The 22,819-nt window shown below is 39.8% G+C and overlaps 1 protein-coding gene across 2 annotated transcripts in view; it reads left to right on the top strand.

Annotated features, from left to right (window-relative positions):
- The window catches only part of LOC145546168 (uncharacterized), a 135,667-nt gene that overhangs the window by 72,574 nt on the left and 40,274 nt on the right, over positions 1-22,819 (top strand). The window contains exons 7-8 of one of the 2 annotated variants that reach the window (XM_081592229.1): positions 8,055-8,214; positions 10,345-10,565. In XM_081592229.1, the coding sequence (XP_081448355.1) occupies positions 8,055-8,214; positions 10,345-10,565 (381 nt within the window). The remainder of the gene's footprint in view (positions 1-8,054; positions 8,215-10,344; positions 10,566-22,819) is intronic. The other variant, XM_081592228.1, reaches the window with a different exon arrangement.

Genomic DNA, 22,819 nt, shown 5'->3' with positions numbered 1-22,819 from the left:
TTATATTTTTTAAAAATCAACTTTATTGAAAAATGATTTATTTACAGTAAAATCATGCACTTTCAGTTTATACCTGATGAGTTTTGACAAATATATAACCTGTGTAACCACCACCATCACAATTAAGATATAATTTCTAACACACCTAAAGGTTCCCATGTGTCCCTTCCCAGTCAGTTCTCCCTGTTCCTGGCCCCAGATAGTCAGTTCTTTCTGTCACTGTTAATTGGATATGTATTTCTAGTGTTTCATATAGGGAGAATCATTCACTCAAGAAGAACCAATGGGCACTCTTTTCCTTCTGGCTACTTTTGATCAGTTTAATGTATCTGAGGGTCATCCATGTTATTGTATATATCTGTTTCTCCCTTTGTATGGGTGAGTGGTATTGTCTTGTATGGATATACCACACTTGATCCTTTCCCCAGTTGGACATTTGAGTTGTTTTCAGTGTTTGGCTATTATGATTAAAGCCAAAATAAACATTTACATACACATTTTTAAAAATTAATTATCTTCTCTCATAAAACAATGGTGGCAAAAGATGGTGGTAATTTTGTTTGATATACTTACTCAGTGAAATTTAAAGTTTACAATTTGTTTTGGTTTCCAATATTTTTTGAAATTTAGTGTCCATGCAATCCTGGATCTATGAACCCTTGTTTCTAGAGAGAGCACTAAATGGCATTTGAGACCGGATAACTCTTGGTTATGCAGTACCACCTAGCACATTTCAAAACACATCCCTTGTCCCCACAAACTATCAATAAGTGCCTGTTATACCATCAGTCAAAGGCCCATGCACATTTCTGAATATCCAAAAAGAAAGATGTGTTCACTTGGGTTGAGAACTTTTCTATACCGATTATCGCTGGGGCCATATTTGGGTGTATAGTGTGGGGAGATCAGTCATAAGCTTACTGCACTAATCTAGCCAAGATATTGTGGACTGGACTAACATAGTGAGGATGGAAAATAGATGAGAGTACAAGTTAATGGGGAGGCAGAAGTCATAGGACTGTTTCTGTCTTGGCTTGTGTGTTGAGATGAAGAATCAATCGCTAAGGAAGAGTAGGTAGAATAAGGAAAGAAGAGGGCAAGTAAGCCAACACTTAATGGTCAGGTAACCAGGTAGGAGGAGAACCATGTGGACACGATGAGCTCTGTGTCCTTTCCCCTCTCCCTGTAGTGTACCACAGGTGCTGGAAAGCTGAAAACTATTTCCAGACATCCTGGCAGATGGATTTCTGGATTAAGGCCATCAGTTAGATGCATTAATGTGAGATTTGGAAGATGGAAATAAGGGAAAACCTTCTTCTTGCTTAGGCAAGCAAAATCATGAAGAAATTGGGTTTTCCCACAATGGTGCTGCATCATCCAGTCATGGATACTGAGATGTAACTGTGGCAGCTTCCAGATTCCAAGGACACAGTGTCAGTTCACTGCTCCTGAGCCCAACAGCCCGGTGGCAGTTCCCTGGATGCACCTTCCTGATGTTGCAGAGGCAGCAGCCTCCCTGGCCGGTCAGTTTGGTGTTCTGGGAGCAGCTAGAGATTGCCACTTCTGCTCTTTCAGGGATTTTATAATTATATACAAAATAGCTGGAGGGGATTTTATTTCCTGAAATTGAAAACTACACAGAAAATAAAGGAAAATAGTTTCAAGAGGAGGGAGTGGTAGCAGGGTGAGCCTTTCAGGGAGGCCAAGCAAGTGAGAAGTAAAAAGTATCCACTGAGTTTGTCTCTATGGGGATTAGTAGTAACTTCAACAAGAGCCATTTCAGGGACAGATTGAAGTAGAATCCTGATTACAATAAGCTGAGGAACAGATATCTGAATACTGTGCACAGAGATTCTTGTGTTATTGTTGGCATTTGCCTATGCTTTGGATTAGTTTGGTATGAAAGAAGAGGGGTGTTTTAGACCCCAGCTCTCAAAGTTTTCTAGACTGCTTAACTTCTTACATGTCAAACCACCTAAATGCCTCACTCTGCATTGGTGAGCTTTCTGATCCCCAGATTGCCATGACAGTGGTCCTCAAATTCTCCTTCTTCCTCACTGTGGCAGACTTAACAGCATACCCATAGGTTTGGTTCTGTAGTTGTTTTGGGAGGAAACAATCTGGCAAGCTTGCATTCAGAAGACACGATTTCTTTCCTGTGGACCCCAAATCCTATTTGCTTCTATTTGCTCTGCTACATCCTTCTGAAGTGCCTTTCCCTCCCCATAATTTCCACACCTCTGCATTTGATGCCACGTAAGAAGGCCCTTGCTGGTGTCTGTCTCAGATGGAAGAAGGCAAATCCATGCACTCTGGTCCAAGCCGCTACAGCTTCTCTCACTGAGTGGGGTGATCTTCAGTACTTAAGTTGTCAAGGGATCTTGGCACTGTTTAACTGGTGATCATTTTTTAGTTATTTAATATAAAACAATATTTATAAATGATGCCCCTTATAGTATTTACAAACTGACTGAAATATGCTTACAGTCACAGATTTCCAATATAAGGAACTTACTTTTCTTCCCCATATGCATGGTCTTTAGTTTCTAAGGGAAGTAATATCACAAAAGAAAACCCTCTGATGTTCAGAGAATGTGGTAAGTGCCTGTGTAGGGGGGAAGTAGATGACAAAGCAGCAAGTACTGTTTGATTCCACTTTTGTTCAAAGAAAAATATATTCTTGGGACTTCTCTGGTGGTCCAAAGGTTACGACTCCACACTTCTGATGAAGGGGCCATGGTTTTGATCCCTGATGGCGGAACTAAGATCTCAAATGCCATGCAACCAAAAAAGAAAAGAAAAATATATTCTTATTATGTGTATTTTAAAAGACTGAAAGGATGTATGCTTATTTTTTTGTGTTGAATACATTACTTTTGAAATACTAAAAAAAAAATTTGAAATGTGTAAAGGACTCACAAAGGTAAAAACAATATGGATAACATTAACAGAGAAACCAAATCAGAAAAAAATTGATATTTTTAATGTGATGCGGTTCTGAAGCTGTGAGCGCTGTAATTTATATTCACTTCTGTCAGATTTAGAATGAGGACTCCTTCTCCACAGGGCATGAAAAGGTTTCTTGTGCTATTTCCTTAATAAAGATGGACATACTTATCTCTTGAATTCACAAATAGCACAAAGTAATTATCAGAGTCCCTTTTTGTAACTTCTGAAAACTTGTACAATCAGCAGTTTTCCCTTCCCCTCAAAAATAAATGTTCAACGTTGTGCGAGCAAGAATCTTCTCAACTGTGACAACTTACCTTTTAAAAATCATTTTGAAAGATGAATTCTTTGCACTTTATTTCCAAAGGAGAATATTAAAGCATGACATTTCAAAGGTTTTTTTGTTGTTTCATTTCTTCCTGATAACTGGTTTTCACAGGAATAGTTGATCAGCTAATTTTAGCATACCAAAACACCAACAATTGTAATAAATCTACTATTGAGCAAGGAAGACCTATCACAGCCAAAAATAAATAAATGATTTTTAAAATAATATAAAAAAGATAAAATAAGTAATATGAATCCAACTCAACCAAAAAAGCCCAGTGAAAAATGAAACAGAAATACAACTTTGTATAACACATAACCTGTAACTGAGTGAAATAAAAATGTTGGTAATCTAGAAGTGCCTGTTGTTCTTTCTTCCTCTTTTATTTACTTATTTTAATTTTTTTGACTGTGCCAAGTGGCATATGGGATCTTAGTTCCCTGGCCAGGAACTGAACATGTATCCCCTGTAGTGGAAGTGTGTGTGTGTGTGTGTGTGTGTACGCCTAGTCACTCAGTTGTGTCTAACTCTTTGCGACCTCATAGACTGTAGCCCACAAGACTCCTCTATCCATGGGATTTTCCAGGCAAGAATACTGGAGTGGGTTGCCATTCCCTTCTTCAGCAGATATTGACCCAGGGTTTGAACCCAGGTCTCTTGCATTGCAGGCAGATCCGTTACCATCTGAGTCACCAGGGAAGCCCCCTTTTCTTCCTCCTCTTTGAATCTGATTCCAAACAGGGATAAGGAGCCAAACAGAAGTCAAGGCACTGAGACTTCCCTGGTGGTGCAGTGGATACGAATCCACATGCCAATGCAAGAGACACAGGTTCGATCCCTGGTCTGGAAAGATTCCACATGCCGGGGAGCAGCTAAGCCTGTGCTCCACAACTACTGAGCCCACACTGTAGAGCCTGAGAGCCGCACCTACTGAGCCTGCATGCTGCAGTTACTGAAGCTTGTGTGCCTAGAGCCTGTGCTCCACAGCAAGAGAAGCCTGCACACCACAACAAAAAACAGTACCCACTTGCTACACCTAGAGAAAGCTCGAGGGCAGCAAAGACTCAGGGCAACCAATAAACAAACAAATAAACAAAATTTTAAACATGAAAAAAGGGATCAAGGCACTTATTACTGAACGTCCTCCTAGGCAGAGGTGGATTGGAGAAGACAGCTTGAACCTGAGGCCAAAGTGGGGTTTCCTAAATCCTTCTCCTAATTGAAAAAAAGCTAGTAACCTTATCCACCAAAGCGCAAGCTGGGAAATTGAACAAGGAGTGGAGACACATCTACTGGTGGTTTTGTCACACAGGAATAGGATATGCAGGGCAAAATCATGCTACATATGAGCAAGTTGTCAGCAAGAGCAAACTATGTTATGACCCAAATAAGGAAAGGTGGTCCAGTGTGGCAGAGTCTCACCTGCACTCCTTGGCTACTGTGGGAGAGGATATTTAAAAGGAAATCTTCTTGCGCCTTCCCTGTTTATTTAAGGGTCTTTCTGTCACTTTGCTTCAACAAAATCTTTTTCATTGTAGTCCCAACAATTGTCTGAACAACATATCCTAAAAACTGTTGAAAAGGTGCCACTTTGGAAAATGTGATCAGGTTAAGTAACCATCATCTGCTTTCCCGTTAGCTAAATTGTATCTCTCTCAATTGAGAGAATGAGAGGATGGAAGAAGAAACAAGACACGCCCACCCTCATGAGATTTCTTGAAGAGAGGAGAGGAAGGACCCTCCTTCTATGGAAATATGAGGAGATGAAGTTTTTTTCTTAATAAACTCCGGCCACACTTCCAAGGCAATTAAAGAATGATCTTTTCCAAAAATGGTGCTGGGAAACTGGATAATCCACATGCAACAGAAGGAAGTTGGATCTTGTCCTTACTTTATAGAACTAAATGATAGAGCTAAAAGAAAGGAAAAAAATTGGTGTAAATCTTCATAATATTGGAGTAGGCAATAGTTTCTTAGATACAACAGCAAAAGCACAAGTGAAAAAAGAAATTAAAAAACAGATCAGTTGGACTTGATCAAAATTTAAAGCATTTGTGTTAGAAAAAATACCATCAAGAAAGTGAAAGACATCTTAAAGAATGGAAGAAAATATTTGTAAATCATGTATCTGATAAGGAACTTAGAATATAAAGAACTCTTACAACTAAATAATAAGAAGATGAATAAACCAATTTTTTAATTGGGGAAAAGATCTGAATAGACATTTCTTCAAAGAAGATACATAAATTTCTGTCAATTTCATTCTATTAAAAACTTGAAAGAAATTCTCTTTGGTTGTGATTAACCAACATATACACAATGGAATATTACTCAGCCATTAAAAAGAATACATTCGAATTAGTTCTAATGAGGTGGATGAAACTGGAGCCTATTATACAGAGTGAAGTAAGCCAGAAAGAAAAACACCAGTACAGTATATTAACACATATATATGGTATTCAGTTAATTGGTAAAGATAACCCTGTATGTGAGACATCAAAAGAAACACAGATATATAGAACAGTATTATGGACTCTATGGGAGAGGGCGAGGGTGGGATGATATGGGAGAATGGCATTGAAGCATGTAAATTATCATATGTGAAACGAATCACCAGTCCAGGTTCGATGCATGATACAGGGTGCTCAGGGCTGGTGCACCGGGATGACCCTGAGGGATGGGATGGAGAGGGAGGTGGGAGGGGGGTTCTGGAAGGGGAACACATGTACACTCATGGTGGATTCATGTCAATGTATGGCAAAACCAATACAATATTGTAAAGTTAAAAAATAGATAAATAAACTAATTAAACAAACAAACAAACAAAAAAGAAAAGCAAGGAATCAATGTGGAGGTTTTTAATACCCAAGAAATTTTTGTAGATAGAAAAATGCAATCACTTCAGTGTTGAAATTAAAACGTATTTTATTGGAGTGACTGTTAAACACCCATTTTTTGTTAAGTTTAAAGTCAATAAAAACCTATTTATTCTGTCTATAAACTCTACTAAAATAACAACTGTCTCCTTTTTTCTTGATTAATGTTTGATTAACTCAAACTGAACTGATTAAACCTCCTTTAACAATGACTCATATACAACTCAATGAATAACAACCCCTTACATATTTTAAAGCATGTGTATATTCTTATATATTTTGCTCCTAGCTAAGTACCTCAAATGCATATTTATACTCAAACAAAATATTCTCTAGTTTTTGGCTTTTATAGAGCAAATAAACTAATTTTGGGGAGAATCTCAAATTCTCTTAAATATTCCAATTATAGTTTTGAACTTAGTTAAATTACATTGAACTTTTAAACTTAATAATTACAGGTGTAAAATCAGTCAACTCAATTTAAACCAAAAGCCCAAGAGGAATCTCTCAGATTCTCTAATTTACCAAAATAGCTTTAATATTTCAAGCATAACAAATACGAGTATCCCAGTAATTCAAAATTGCTTTATACACATTAAAGCTTTGATTTACTTTATTTCTCTATTTAAATTCTAAACTTTTCTGGGGATTATTTATCCAGAACCTCCTTATTTTTGAGGCTGAGACTCAGGACCTAAGACATGCATTTTGGGGGTAATTTTTATCAAGCTTTCAAATGGGTTCTCTAAGTCCTTTTTAGAGTCATCATGACAAGAGAGTTCAAGTCTGAATCCTTCAGATAAGGTTGTTTTTTCCCAGGTTCATCTTTATTGCCTGATTTCTGTAGACCAAATTCCTCAAAACCTCACCATCTACTTCATTATTCTCCTTATGGGTCTTTGAATTCTCTCCCTTCTTCACATTCTTCTTGGGTTCAGAACATCTCTCATGTCTTCATCTGTCCCTGTCATAATACACTCAAATTGTAGAAATGACACCTGGATAATGATTTCAGTTATGCATATGTTTTATACATACATGTTCCTTTAATTATGTATACCCTGGTGGCTCAGATGGTAAAGAATCTGCCTGCAACGTGGGAGACCTAAGCTCGAGAAGATCTCCTGGAGAAGGGAATGGCTACTCACTCTAGTATTCTTGCATAGAATATTCCATGGAGCCTGGCAGGCTACAGTCCATGGGGTTGCAAAGAGTTGGACACAACTGAGTGACTAACGCATAATGGATGTTATAAAACTGAAATGTTAGCAATTTTCTTAGTCACATAAATTCATCCAAACCTAAGTATCTACTCTAATATACCCAAGTTCATTGTGAACAGATCATACACACTACTATCTGTTTCAAAGTTTAATGCCTTCATTATTTACTTTGAAACTTTCTTCTGCTAAATAACTCCATATTGCAAGTGGTAAATTTTCAATTGTTGTGCTCAAAACACTCTGGACTTATGGATAACATAGTCTTTGTGCTGTACCATAGCGTTTATCTATCTAGTTCTTCTGAGCTGACTGTGGGCTCCTAGAGAACATGACTTTTTCTTCCCTCATTTTTTGTTGTGCTAGAATATATATAACATAATATTTACCCTATAACACGATATTTACCCTTTAATCATTTTAAAGTGTGTAATTCGGTGTCAAGGGAACAGTGTCAGTGTCACATATTCACAAGGGAACATGACATATATATATATAGATAGATATCTTTAGTCCTTGTTTCTTTCCTAGTGCCTGGCCTGTAAATGACACTAGGAAAACATTTGTTGGACAACCTACTGAATGAATGAATGAGTAAATGAATGAACAGATGTTTGATAATTATATAATAAATTGCCTCTCTCTTTTTAATAAACACATATAAAATTTCTTGTTTTGAAGCCTTCAAGTTTAGCAGACTCAGTGGATATAGCTACATTTGATCCAGTAATGAACATAAGCCCTATGTCTGACATGGTGGCCATTATTAAATTGAGAGAACTACAGATAAAGGCCAAGCATATCCTATTTCAATGGCTTGATCACTACAGATCTGCCTTAGGTCAGTTATAGAATCCGTTGTGTTGTTCCACATAATCCATTTCCATCATTCAGACTTCTAGCAGACTAACATTTAAATGCCTCTTCCTCCCAAGGTTTCCCAGGGGGTGAGTTTGTAAACTAAAAGTGCTATACGTATAGATCCTTAACATAGATCCAGGTGACTGGCCATTGTAAGAAAATCAAAGGAGCCGATCTTAATTTTATTTCCTTACTTTTTGGAAAAGATAATCTTTTTGGCCAACTTGTGTGTTTTCATAAAGGGAGGTGCTTTCATATTCATTTTTTGGATCAGAAAGTGCTTTTACTCCTCAACCATAACCACTCTCAATCTCTCCACCCAAACCTCTGTCCTTGCTAATGTTTTTTGTTAATTTGCTGTGTTGAAAGGGGGCCGTGTCCTCACATTGGCATGTGCTGCTGTAATGGCAACTCACAACTTGTATTTGATGACAGTTTCTGATTACCTGTCACTGATTCAATTCTTGACTGGTGACATAATGCCGTGGATTCTCATTACACATGGTAGTTAGATTCTGTAGTGTCTCTGCCAATACTGAATTTGTGATATCAAACCACCACTCCTGGGGAAATAGAGAGCAAGCTTCTGGTCACAATATTTTCAATTGATCAATACATAATCTATTTTATATGTGTTTCTGTATAAAGACACCTTATTTAATACATACTGTTGATATGTTAATTGAACCCATGGTCAACAGCTCTATGAACCATGCCTGAACTGTAACACAAGCATTTTCTCATTAAGGCACATAGCAACCTTCTTGCACTTTGGAACAGTAAACAGCACTTAGTACTAAGCTTGCAGGTGGTTTTAAATGGCAAAATCACCAACAAAAAGCATAAAAATGTGTAAAACGTGGCACAAAATAGACCATGTAAAGGACACTGGTTTACAGTATGAGCAGGGAAACAAGAAGTAAAGCATCACCTTGTTTAATCTCAGCTGGGAACGTGCATGAAGCAATTAAAAAATTTCACCAGTCTCCATGTCACTGTGACCACAGAAGTGCAACAGGTATTAATTTGGAGTTATAAATACATTTTAGCAAGTAGACAAATTCACAAATATAGAATTTGTGAGTGACAAGCATCAACTGTACGTATGCTAAATCTAAAAGGCAAGCTTCTCCATTTGAGGAGGTAATTTGCTACCTACTGTGGTATATAGTGGGCTTCCCACGTGGCACTAGTGGTAAAGAACCTGCTTGCCAATAGGAGACATAAGAGATGAGGGTTCGATCCCTTGGCCAGGAAGATCCCCTGGAGGAGGGCATGGCAAACCACTCCAGTATTCTTACCTAGAGAATCCTATGGACAGAGGGGCCTGGAGGGCTACAGTCCATGGGGTCTCAAAGAGTTGGACATGACTGAAGCAGCTTAGCATGCACACATGCATAGTATATAGCAGAGTTCCCCAAAGGATGTGCCACAGATGTTTAACACAGAAATTGAAAAATGGAACCCCTCAGTCCTCAGGCAGCCAGCTGAGCTGGGGTGGTTGAGCCCCTCAGATTGTTGATTCCACCTGCAAGGAGCCTAGTAATTTTACCACTGTGTGCCATACAAATACATCATACTTTCTTTTTACATCATATTTCTATGATAATGATCTATTATATATAATGTTTTATAGTTTACAATTTTTGATTTGATGAGAAAAGTTTGTGAAGCACTATGTCTAATCATATGGTGCAACTTTCAGAATTAAATAGCTATGTTCAAAGCCTGGTTCTGCCTCTTTCTAGCTGAGTGGACTTGGACTACCTGTGATGTCATAAAAATAAGAGTACCTCATGAAGGTCCTTCATTCAGTGGGATTATTTATTTACAGTACTTAGCACATTACCTGGCACAAGTAAGTACAGGCAATCTCTCCTATGGATCAGATCTGTTGATAACCTAAAATTTTTCTTTGTTTATTACATAGACGCTATATATTCTCTGAATAGACCACATAGTGCATTTAAAATAAAAGAACCAACAGAAAGACAATTCTGTAAATGGGTGAAGGAGTGTCCAGACTATTTCAGCCAACTTAATCCATATAGCTCCACCTATAGTGACCTAGGTTTACTAAGCAGTAAAGTATATTCTGTTTATGTTTCAGGAATAAAAACCCGACATATTTGCAAAATGCCCAAGTTTCTACGAAAAGTGGTCAGAAGAAGAATCTCAACAGCAAAATTTCCTTTGAAACAAAGCACAAAGGAAAGCAATGAGAATAAGGAATATCTTCGATACCGAAATGCCTTCCTAAAACTAAAGGGTGTGTTTAAGCCTTTGCCTCTCTGTCAAATTCAGAAGACCAGCCAGCAGTCCACCCTTCAGGTAACCAGCTTCATTTGTCTTAATAATTCATGATTCAGCTTACATTTGAAAGAGCTTTAGAGGAATATCTCATTCAGTCCACCTACAAATGCTGAGCAAAACCTGCTGTTCAGTTGCTTCATGTTAGAGTTCTCTAAGCAGCCTCAGTTAAGGTGTTGCCACTTACATGCTGTCAGTGAAAAATCTTTCTTAAAACTGGGGAAGGACTTTCCTGGTGGTCCAGTGGTTAAGGTTGTGTGCTTGCAATGCAGGGGGCATGAATTTGACCCCTGGTGGGAGGACTAAGATCCCACATGACCCATGGTATGGCCAAAGATTTTAAAAAACTGAGACAAACTTACATGCCTTGATTCAATCATTTGAGTTCTCTCCAATCTGCTTCCCAAGAGGCTGCCTATTTAGCAGAAGGAATTTGAGTTAATCAGGAATCAAGACTCTGTTTTTACCTCTTCAGTGAACACTGATTGTATGTCAGAAATTTCTGACTCTGCAGTTCTAATGGGGTGGATGAACCTAGAACCTATTATACAGAGTGAAGTAAGTCAGAAAGAGAAAGATAAATATCGTATACTAATGCATATATATGGAATCTAGAAAGATGATACCGAAGAATTTATTTGCAGGGCAGCAATGGAGAAACAGACATAGAGAAAAGCCTTATGGACATGGGGAGGGGGGAGGAGAGGGTGAGATGTATGGAGAGGAACATGGAAACTTACATTACCATATGTAAAATAGATAGCCAATGGGAATTTGCTGTATGGCTCAGGAAACTCAAACAGGGGCTCTGTATCAACCTAGAGGGATGAGATGGGAAGGGAGATGGGAAGGAGGTTCAAAAGGGAGGGGATATATGTATACTTATGGTTGATTCTGTTGAGGTTTGACACAAAACAACAAAATTTTGTAAAGCAATTATCCTTCAATTAAAAAAATAAATTAATTAAAAAAAATTCTGACTCTGGTAATGGTAAATGAGGGGGCCAAGAGTTATTGCTTCCCTTGCCTTCTCATGCAATCCTCTCAAAAGAAATATATTCTTGTTTTCTTAGTCAGCATAAAAAGCCAAGTTCTCTATGCATTTGTATCTCTGGGAGTAGCTACAAACAGCAGTGCTTCCTACCTCAGACAGAGAAAGCCCTAGTGTCATCTTCCTCCAGATCTAGAAGGCATGGGGAAGGGGAGCAGTGGCTGGAAGAATGGTTGATCTCTACACTGGAATCCACCCTGAAGTGGCAGCATTCGGAAGCCATAGGAGATGCCTTGCTTCCTCCCATCACATGTACAGCAAACCAGATGGGCAGACATCTGCCGAGACTTCCAGGACCTGAGAATCCCTAGAGCTCTCAATCTTAATATTGTTTCAGTAATATTTGGTGAAGATGATGAATTTTTAGAAAAGTGGTAAATGCAATGAGGGCAATGTTTCTGGTATCTGAAGCATTGTCAGCAGATAATGCTGCTAAACAAGCAGTGCTACCAGACCCTTGGCCATGGAATGACTTCTTCAACCAATAACTGTTATCTGCCATCCACAGAGTCACAGCCAGAAATACAGACTTGGTCCCTGCCCTCCAAAGGCTTCAAGTTTGCAAAGAGAGATTAAGAATGTATACTATTAATCAATGGAAAATAAAGAAGAAAGTGCTATTGGAGTTGTACAGAAGTGAAATGCTAAAGAAGTTTTGAGGAGGGAGAAAAAAATTTTAAAGAATTTGTGGCATCATCGACTCAATGAACCTGAGTTTGAGCAAACTCAGGGAGATAGTGAAAGACAGGGAAGCCTGGCATGCTGCAGCCCACAGGGTCGCAAAGAGTTGGACATGACTGAGTGGCTGAACAACAGCAACAAGGGAGCCTTTGAGTAGAATCTTGAGTGATGAGGAGAATTTGGATATGCAGGCAGGGAGGGGTGGGTAATCCATGTAGAGAGATGAGTAGTAAGAACACTGATAATATTGGTCATGTCAGGGACAGTTAACATTTACTGAGCACTTACTATACACTAAGTACCATGCTAAACACTGTTCTCCCAAGATGTCGTTTAACATCCATGACACATCTAAGGGGTAACAATAATCCTACCATGCCCTTCCCACCCCCAAAGACAGAGCAAGCAAGCGGTAGAGCAGAGGCATGATGGAGGGGCAGTACAGACAAAGCACAAGAAGCTAAACAGTTTGGTTTTACTGATGCTCAGAATGTAGAAGATGGGATAGGCAGGGTTGGGGCCAGATCATGGAGGGCCTTGACCCTTGGTGAGGCCTGGGAGCAAATAACACAACTAAACAAATCCTTTAAAATCTACAATGAGAAAGCAAGTAGACACATGTATTTTAGAGCTAAAATGGCTTTCAAATTATTTCCAGGGTGTTCCAGTGGCTAAGACTCTGTGCTTCCAATGCAGGGGGTCAGGGTTCAATCCCTGGTCAGGGAAGTAGATCCCACATGCCACAACTAAAGATCCTGCATACCTCAACTAAGACCTGACACAGCTAAATAAAAATAAATTTAAAAAGTAAATAAATTAAATGGCTTTCAAGTTTGTTGAAAGAAGTTAAAACCCAATCATTTCATGTGAAATGTAGCATTATTTTTACTGTTCAACTATACAAGTTGCAGACATTTGAAATGATGAATATCAATCCAATAAGGGAGTCCTTTATTTTTGCAAACCCTAACTGAAACTTTTAAATCCACAATTGGACTCTGAATCTTGAATTTAGAAAGCATAAAGGCTTCACCTAACACAGCATTTACCTAATCCAGTATTCACCTAGCCCATGAATTAAAAATAAGCTCCATGCATGAGAAAGCCCATCTTATATGCAATCGCTGTTTTGTATGGGTTCCATGTTCTAGTTCAATTGCCAGCCAAATCCTGTGCACAGAGGACAGGCTGACACCTGGTGTAAGGTCCTGATAACACACTAGCAGAGTGTACTAGCTATGAGATCTTCAGCAGTCAAGTACCTCTCAAAGATTCTGTTTCTTTAATGGGGATAATAATAAATATTTCACAAGACTGTAAAAGAATTAAATGAGATAAAACAGATCAAGTTTTTAGCACTGTGTCTACCACTCACTTCCCAATATAAGACTGTTAATGTAATATTCAGCCTCTTGTTGTTCTGTTGCTAAGTTGTGTCTCATTCTTTGAGACCCTATGGGCTGCAGCACATCAGGCTTCCCTGTCCTTCACTATCTCCTGGAGTTTGCTCAGATTCGTGTCCATTGAGTTGGTGATGCTATCCAACCATCTCATCCTCTGTCATCCCCTTCTCCTCCTGCCCTCAGTCTTTCCCAGCCTCAATGTCTTTTTCAATGAGTCGGTTGTTGGCATCAGGTGGCCAAAGTATGGGAGCTTCAGCTTTAGCATCAGTCCTTTCTGTGAATATTCAGGGTTGGTTTCTTTTAAGATTGTTCAGCCTCTTAGTGAGAGATATATAATGTTTTGTTGTGTGCTTAAGAAATTCATATTCATTCTCTGTATTTGTCATGATGCAAATTTGAAGTTAATATTTTAGTGCAACCTTCTATATGTGAGTTTATTGTATACACCAGAGAAGAGCAGTAAACAGACAGAAAATGCATCTACATTAATTTTTTAAATTCATGTATTCAAAAAGAAGTTCAGTAACTTTTCACATTTAGAGGTTAATGCACAGGAAAATGCTAGTAAAGTATTTCTTGGATGTCTCGAAATGCTGGAAAAAATGAACAGATGCACAAACACATTAAGATTTAGCTTTCGATTAATTAAGCCCATGCTGCTGCTGCTGCTGCTAAGTCACGTCAGTCGAGCCTGACTCTGTGCGACCCCATGGCAGCCCACCAGGCTTTGCCGTCCCTGGGATTCACCAGGCAAGAACACTGGAGTGGGTTGCCATTTCCTTCTCCAATGCATGAAAGTGAAAAGTGAAAGTGAAGTCAGTCGTGTCTGACTCTTCATGACCCCATGGACTGTAGCCTACCAGGCTCCTCCGTCCATGCGATTCTCCAGGCAAGAGTACTGGAGTGGGTTGCCATTGCCTTCTTCGAATTAAGCCCATGAAGTCCCCATATAATAAACATTCCAGTTCCAATTTCTCCTTTTAGGCACAAGCAAGTTGCTACATTCTTCATAATGGTTCACAGTCACCATTGATGAAGTTGAACTACAGGAGCAAGTTTAAATAGCCCTTTGTTTTCAGAACTGTCCATCCTATTAAGAAGTATGCAACATGCTTCAAAGAATAAGAATAGAATTTTTAAAGCCCAGATTCTACTCATAAAATCTGAATGAAGAAAACCAGTAATATCTGTGCAACATAGTGCAGCATTTTTTTTACAGAAGACTGTTAAAGGCTATAGCAGTGTATAAATTAAAACAGGTATTCAGTTACAGAACCTTGAGCACTGTCTATGTAAGTGCTATCTGACAAAAGAAATGAAATCAACCACAGTATGAGGAGCACATAAGCACAGAGTTTTACCCACTAGAGTGGTCTGTATGAATGACAGTTCACAGGCAATCAAGTATTAATGTGTCCTTTTCCTAAGTTTTTTTTAATATGGTCAATTGATTTTTTTAATGATTTATTTATTTAATTTTGGGGAGAGCTGCACTGGATCTTTGTTGCTGTGCACAGACTTTCTCTAGTTGAGGTGAGCAGGGGCTGCTCTTCCTTGTGGTGCACAGGCTTCTCATTGCAGTGGCTTCTCTTGTGGAGCACAAGCTCTAGGCTCCGGGGTTTCAGTAGTTGCAGCACGTGGGGTCTGAAGTTGTGGTACACTGGCTTAATTGCTCCAAAACATGTGGAATCTTCCTGGACCAGGGATTGAATGCGTGTCCCTTGCATTGGCAGGCGGATTCTTATCCACTGTACTATCAGGGAAGTCCTTTCCCTAACTTTTCATGCTTTGTTTCTAATTGTTTCAGCAAGTGCACATTTTAAATCACTACATTTGTGGTGGACATTGGTGAACACTTTTCTAACTGAATAACCAAGAATCAATTCCATCTTCACCCTTCCTAATAGGACCTCAAGTTTATTTAATATTCACCATTCCTTCCACAGCCCAGGTGCCTTAGGGGCAGATGACCTCACTCCAAGCTCCAGGGTTGAGCCCTGGGTGGTTAAGGCAGTAAGAATTTTTCATTTAATCGGCCATAGACATTGGTGTATGTTGGGGAGTGATGGGAGGCGATGATGTGACAGCAGACATAGTTGATCACAGGCTTTTTGTTGGAATGCTGGGAACAAAAGCCCCCTCTCTTCCTTGGTGATTGTTCTGAGTAGATGTGAGGCCTGGAACTGTTTGAGCATCTGAGCTGCCCACAGACAAAACTGACACATAAAGAATGAGAGAGGTGGAGATGAAACTGCTGCGTGATACCTCCCAACCCAGAGTCCTGCCTCTAGACTCCCAACTGTGGGAGACAATAAATGTCCTTATTAAGCCAGTTTGAGTTTCATTTTCAGTTACTTGCAGCCAAAGAAAAGTATCCTAGGAGCGGTCCTAAGATGGCGGAGGAATAGGACAGGGAGACGACTTTCCCTCCCACGAATTCACCGAAAGAACATTTAGATGCCGAGCAAATTCCACAAAACAACTTCTGAACGCTGGCAGAGGACATCAGACACACAGAAAGGCAGCTCAAGGTCTTTGAAAGGAGGTAGGACAAAATATAAAAGATAAAAAGAGAGACAAAAGAGGTAGGGATGGAGATCCGTTCCGGGAAGGGAGTTTTAAAAAAGAGAGAAGTTTCCAAACACCAGGAAACACTCTCTCCGGCGGGTCTGTGGCGAGCCTTGGAATCGCAGACGGCAAAATAACCGGGAGGAAAAATAAATAAATAATTAAAACCCGCTGTTTACGTACTTAACAGCAAATACCAGAGGGCGCCTGGCCCAGAGGCGCGCGCATCCCCAACTAGCAAGTGGGGGCTGGGCAGGGAGGGGCGGGCTGCATTGCTTTGGGGAACGACTGGGTCTGAATGCCCCAAGGGCAATCTGAGGGAACTAGATTGAGACAGCAACCTAGACCGTGGGATAGCTTTCCCGCGAAAAGCCTTAACCTAAGACACCACCAGGCCTGCTCACAGAAAAAAGGACTGAGCAGAGCAAGCCTGTTGTGGACCAGGCCATCTTCTGCCAGAGACAGGCAAACGAGGGCAGCCAGAGCCGGAAGGGAAGAATTGCGGCCCCAGAGAGGCATCCTATACCAAACTGCAAACATATCTCATTGCTAACCAGGACTTCTTGGGACTCTGGAGGGTTGACACCCGCCGAGAGGGTTGCAGCCAGAGATCAGCTCTCCAGGGGAGAGCACGTCACACCTGGGAAGCTGCCCCCATTGTACACCCAGAAAATCGAGCGGCTGGGCTGGGGAAAGGGGAAAAAGGTGCAGCCCCCTACTGCGCTAGCCAAAAACCTGGTCACCGGAGCTGCTCGGACCTGGGAAGGGCACAAAACCCAGGCTCAACCAAGTCTGCGCCTTTGTGAAGTACCCAGGAACCTGAACTTGAGTGGCTTAAACCTGGGAAGTACAGGCAACCCCAGGCGCCGCTTCAGACAGTTCCCGGCAGTGCAACCTGGAGTCTGAGCAGTGTAGACTGGGAAAGCACACACGCCGTGAGCAGGACAAACCCAGTGTGGCTGAAACATTGTGAGCACACGTCAGTGAGATTTGTTTGCAGTGTTCCTCCCTCCCCACAGCACGACTGAACAAGTGAGACTAAAATAAAAAGTGACCATCACCGACCCCTTGTGTCAGGGAGGAAATTAGACACTGAAGAGACCAGCAAACTGAAGAAGCTAAAAGAAACAAAGGGAACCACTTTGGAAGAGACAGATGCAAAAGATTAAAACCCTGTAGTTAGCGCCGACTACACAGGAAGGGGCCTAGAGACCTTGAGAATTACAAGCTGGACCAAGGAACTATCTGAAAATGAACTGATCCCACACTGTCCGTAACAGCTTCAGAGAAAGCCTTAGATATATTTTTACTATTATCATTTTTAAAATTTTTAACACTTTTTAAATTATTTTTTTAATTTTTTAAAATTTTATTTTATTTTCTTATTTTATTTTTATTTTTAACTCCACTATTACTCCTTCAATTTTCATTTTTATAACCCACTATTACCTTTCAAAAAAAAAAAGGCCTTACTTTAATTTGTATTTTTTTAATTTTTTTTTAAGACCCTATTTTTAAAGCAAACTTCATATACATATATTTTATAATTTTTGTGACTCTGGTGGGTTTTTTTTTCTTTTTTCTCTTTTTTCAATATTGTATTTTTGAGAACCTAACCTCTACTCTAGATTTTTAATCTTTGCTTTTTAGTATTTGTTATAACTTTGTATCTTCAAGAATCCAGTCTTCAGTACCCATTTTTACTTGGGAGCGAGATCACTGTCTTGATTGCTCTCTCCCCCTTTTAACTCTCCTTTTTCTCCACCAGGTCACCTCCATCTCCCCACTCCCCCTTTTCTTCTCAACCCAACTCTGTGAATCTCTTTGTACGCTCCGGGCTGTGGAGAACACTTAGAGAACTGATTACTGGCTGGATCTGTCTCTCCCCTTTTGATTCCCTCTTTTCTCCTCCTGGCCACCTCTTTCTCCTCCCTCCCTCTTCTCTTCCCTGTGTAACTCTGTGAACATCTCTGAGAGATCCAGACGGTGGAGAGCACATAGGGAAGTGATTACTTGCTAGCTTGCTCTCTCCCCTTTTGATTCCCCTCTTCTCCTCCTGGTCACCTCTATCTCCCTCTTCCCTCTTCTCCTCTCAAAGTAACTCTGTGAACCTCTCCGGGTGTCCCTCGGAGAAACTGTGGAGAAACTTTTCATCATTAATCTAGATGTTTTATCATCAGTGCTGTATAGATGGAGAAGTCTTGAGGCTACTGTAAGAATAAGACTGAAAACCAGAGACAGGAGACTTAAGTCCAAATCTTGAAAACACCAGAGAACTCCTGAATCCAGGAAGCATTAAACGATAGGAGCTCATCAAACGCCTCCACACCTACACTGAAACCGAGCACCACCCAAGGGCCAACAAGTTCCAGAGTAAGATATACCATGCAAATTCTCCAGCAACACAGGAACATAGCCCTGAGCTTCAATGTACAGGCTGCCCAATCACACCAAACCCACTGACATCTCAAAACTCATTACTGGACACTTCATTGCACTCCAGAGAGAAGAAATCCAGCTCCACCCACCAGAACACCGACACAAGCTTCCCCAACCAGGAAACCTTGACAAGCCACACGTCTCACCCCACCCACAGCGAGGAACCTCCACAATAAAGAGGAAACACAAACTGCCAGAAAACAGAAAGGCCACCCCAAACACAGCAATATAAGCAAGATGAAAAGGCAGAGAAATACCCAGCAGGTAAAGGAACAGGATAAATGCCCTCCAAATCAAACAAAAGAGGAAGAGATAGGGAATCTACCTGATAAAGAATTCCGAATAATGATAGTGAAAATGATCCAAAATCTGGAAAATAAATTGGAGTTACAGATAAATAACCTGGAGACAAGGATCGAGAAGATGCAAGAAAGGTTTAACAAGGACTTAGAAGAAATAAAAAAGAGTCAATATATAATGAATAATGTAATAAATGAGATCGAAACACTCTGGAGGGAACCAACAGTAGAATAACCGAGGCAGAAGATAGGATAAGTGAGGTAGAAGATAGAATGATAGAAATAAATGAAAAAGAGAGGAAAAAGAATTAAAAGAAATGAGGACAACCTCAGAGACCTCTGGGACAATGTTAAATGCACCAACATACGAATCATAGGAGTCCCAGAAGAAGAAGACAAAAAGAAAGACCATGAGAAAATACTCGAGGAGATAATAGTTGAAAACTTCCCTAAAGTGGGGAAGGAAATAATCACCCAAGTCCAAGAAACCCAGAGAGTCCCAAACAGGATAAACCCAAGGCGAAATACCCCAAGACACATAATAATCAAATTAACAAAGATCAAACACAGAGAACAAATATTAAAAGCAGCAAGGGAAAAACAACAAATAACACACAAGGGGATTCCCATAAGGATAACAGCTGACCTTTCAGTAGAAACTCTTCAGGCCAGAAGGCAATGGCAGGACATACTTAAAGTAATGAAAGAAAATAATCTGCAGCCCAGATTACTGTATCCTGCAAGAACCCCATTCAAATACGAAGGAGAAATCGAAAGCTTTACAGACAAGCAAAAGCTCAGAGAATTCAGCACCACCAAACCAGCTCCCCAACAAATGCTGAAGGATCTTCTCTAGACAGGAAACACAGAAAGGGTGTATAATCTCGAACCCAAAACAATAAAGTAAATGGAGACGGGGTCATACTTATCAATAATTACCTTAAATGTAAATGGGTTGAATGCCCCAACCAAAAGACAAAGACTGGCTGAATGGATACAAAAACAAGACCCTTATATATGTTGTCTACAAGAGACCCACCTCGAAACAAGGGACACATACGGACTGAAAGTGAAGGGCTGGATAAAGATATTTCATGCAAATAGAGACCAAAAAAAGCAGGAGTAGCAGTACTCGTATCAGATAAAATAGACTTTAAAACAAAAGTGGTGAAAAGAGACAAAGAATGAGCAAAGGATCAATCCAAGAAGAGGATATAACAATTATAAATATATATGCACCCAACATAGGAGCACCGCAATATGTAAGGCAAATGCTAACAAGTATGACAGGGGAAATTAACAATAACACAATAATAGTGGGAGACTTTAATACCCCACTCACACCTATGGACCGATCAACTAAACAGAAAATTAACAAGGAAACACAAACTTTAAATGATACAATAGACCAGTTAGACCTGGTCATTTCCCCCCAAAACAATGAATTTCACCTTTTTCTCAAACGCACACGGAACCTTCTCCAGAATAGATCACATCCTGGGCCATAAATCTAGTCTTGGTAAATTCAAAAAAATTGAAATCATTCCAAGCATCTTTTCTGACCACAATGCAGTAAGATTAGATGTCAATTACAGGAGAAAAACTATTAAAAACTCCAACATATGTAGGCTGAACAACACACTGCTGAATAACCAACAAATCACCGAAGAAATCAAAAAAGAAATCAAAATATGGATAGAAACGAACGAAAATGAAAACACAACAACCCAAAACCTATGGGGCACGGTAAAAGCAGTGCTAAGGGGAAGATTCATAGCAATACAGGCTCACCTCAAGAAACAAGAAAAAAGCCAAATAAATAACCTAACTCTACACCTAGAGCAACTAGAAAAGGAAGAAATGAAGAACCCCAGGGTTAGTAGAAGGAAAGAAATCTTAAAAATTAGGGCAGAAATAAATGCAAAAGAAACAAAAGAGACCATAGCAAAAATCAACAAAGCCAAAAGCTGGTTCTTTGAGAAGATAAATACAATTGACAAGCCATTAGCCAGACTCATCAAGAAACAAAGAGAGAAGAATCAAATCAACAAAATTAGAAATGAAAACGGAGAGATCACAACAGACAACACAGAAATACAAAGGATCATAAGAGACTATTATCAGCAACTATATGCAAATAAAACGGACAACTTGGAAGAAATGGATAAATTCTTAGAAAAGTACGACTTCCCAAAACTGACCAGGAAGAAATAGAAAATCTCAACAGACCCATCACAACCATGGAAATTGAAACTGTAATCAGAAATCTTCCAGCAAACAAAAGCCCAGGACCAGATGGCTTCACAGCAGAATTCTACCAAAAATTTACAGAAGAGCTAACACCTATCCTACTCAAACTCTTCCAGAAAATTGCAGAGGAAGGTAAACTTCCAAACTCATTCTATGAGGCCACCATGACCCTAATACCAAAACCTGACAAAGATGCCACAAAAAAAGAAAACTACAGGTCAATATCACTGATGAACATAGATGCAAAAATCCTTAACAAAATCCTAGCAAACAGAATCCAACAACATATTAAAGACTGAGTGACTGAACAACAACAATCAGTCCAAGGAACATTCTTTATTAGCTGAAGCAAGCAGGATCTTTCATTGCTGTGCATGGTCTCTCTAGTTGCTCCAAGGCATGTGGAATCTTAGTTCCCCAACCAGGGACAGAACTCATGTCCCCCACATTGCAAGGCAGATTCTCAACCACTGGACCACAAGGGAAGTCCTCAATGAGCACTTTTGACACTTGAATATTCACTGAGCTCTACAAATGCTGGGGCATGTGATAAAACTGGTAGGAGTGTGTGATATAAAAATGAATTAGACTTTGATCTTATCCACTAGGAAAAGACAATCCAGAGAACAGACTATCACAACATAGTGAACTGAGTGCTCAGTCAGAAGTATGAACAGACATTCAGGCAAGAAGCGTCTTATAGCACCAAGAAGAATTAGCTGGACAGAGAACGTCTCCCACAAACTGTATTTTGGAAGGCATGTTGGAATAATGCATGTTGGAAGACAAGAGGATAGGAAATTGGAAGATGAATTTGGGAGACTGGAAATAAATCAGTATTAAGGGGTGCATGTTGAAGAAGCTAGCAACTAGAGGTTCATGAACAAGAGACTGAGGTTTGATAAGGAGTTTGAACTCTCCTTGAAAAGTAGGAGGATTCATTAAAGGATTTTAGGCAGAGAAGTAATATGAAGACTTTTTTTTAAATTTTAGAAGGATCATTTTGAAAAAACAATCCAGAAAATGTCAGAGTAACAAGGAGGCCTGTTACTATGAATACATTTTACCAGGTGAGAAATAATCTGCCAGGACAGTGGGGTTGAAAAAGGATGCTGAGTATGAATGTGAGTTAGAAGCAAAACTCTCTAAGATTTAATTTGTTGAGTGAGGGAAGAATTTAAGATGTCACTCAGCTTTTCATGTGGACAGTTAGAATAATGGCAGTGCCCCTTGGTGAGAGAGGGAATTCAGGGGGAGAAGAAGAAATATTTGTTATCTGTCACAGCATGACAAAACACCTAGAAACTTTGAAATCTTAAAACAATAGTCACATATTTGCTCATGACTGGCTTGGCTAGGCTTCAGGTAGCACTGATTGAGGTAGGATGAAGATGGCCAGAGGATTCAAGAACAGGCTCATTCACAAGGCTGGCAGGTAGTGCTGCTGCCATTTGGGAGCTCACAGTTATGGTTGCTGGTCAGGGGTCTCTGTCTTCCTCATGAGGGCCTTTCCACATAGCTTCTCAGATTTTCTCACAACATGGGGTCTGTGTTTTGAAAAGGAATATCCCAAGAGGTGAAAAT

This window comes from Giraffa tippelskirchi, chromosome 4 (genome assembly GCF_054371585.1).
Source record: "Giraffa tippelskirchi isolate mGirTip1 chromosome 4, T2T-mGirTip1v1.2.pri, whole genome shotgun sequence".
Lineage (NCBI taxonomy): Eukaryota > Metazoa > Chordata > Mammalia > Artiodactyla > Giraffidae > Giraffa > Giraffa tippelskirchi.
The sequence above is the reverse complement of the archived record's forward strand: the minus strand, read 5'-3'. Positions and strand labels throughout refer to the sequence as shown.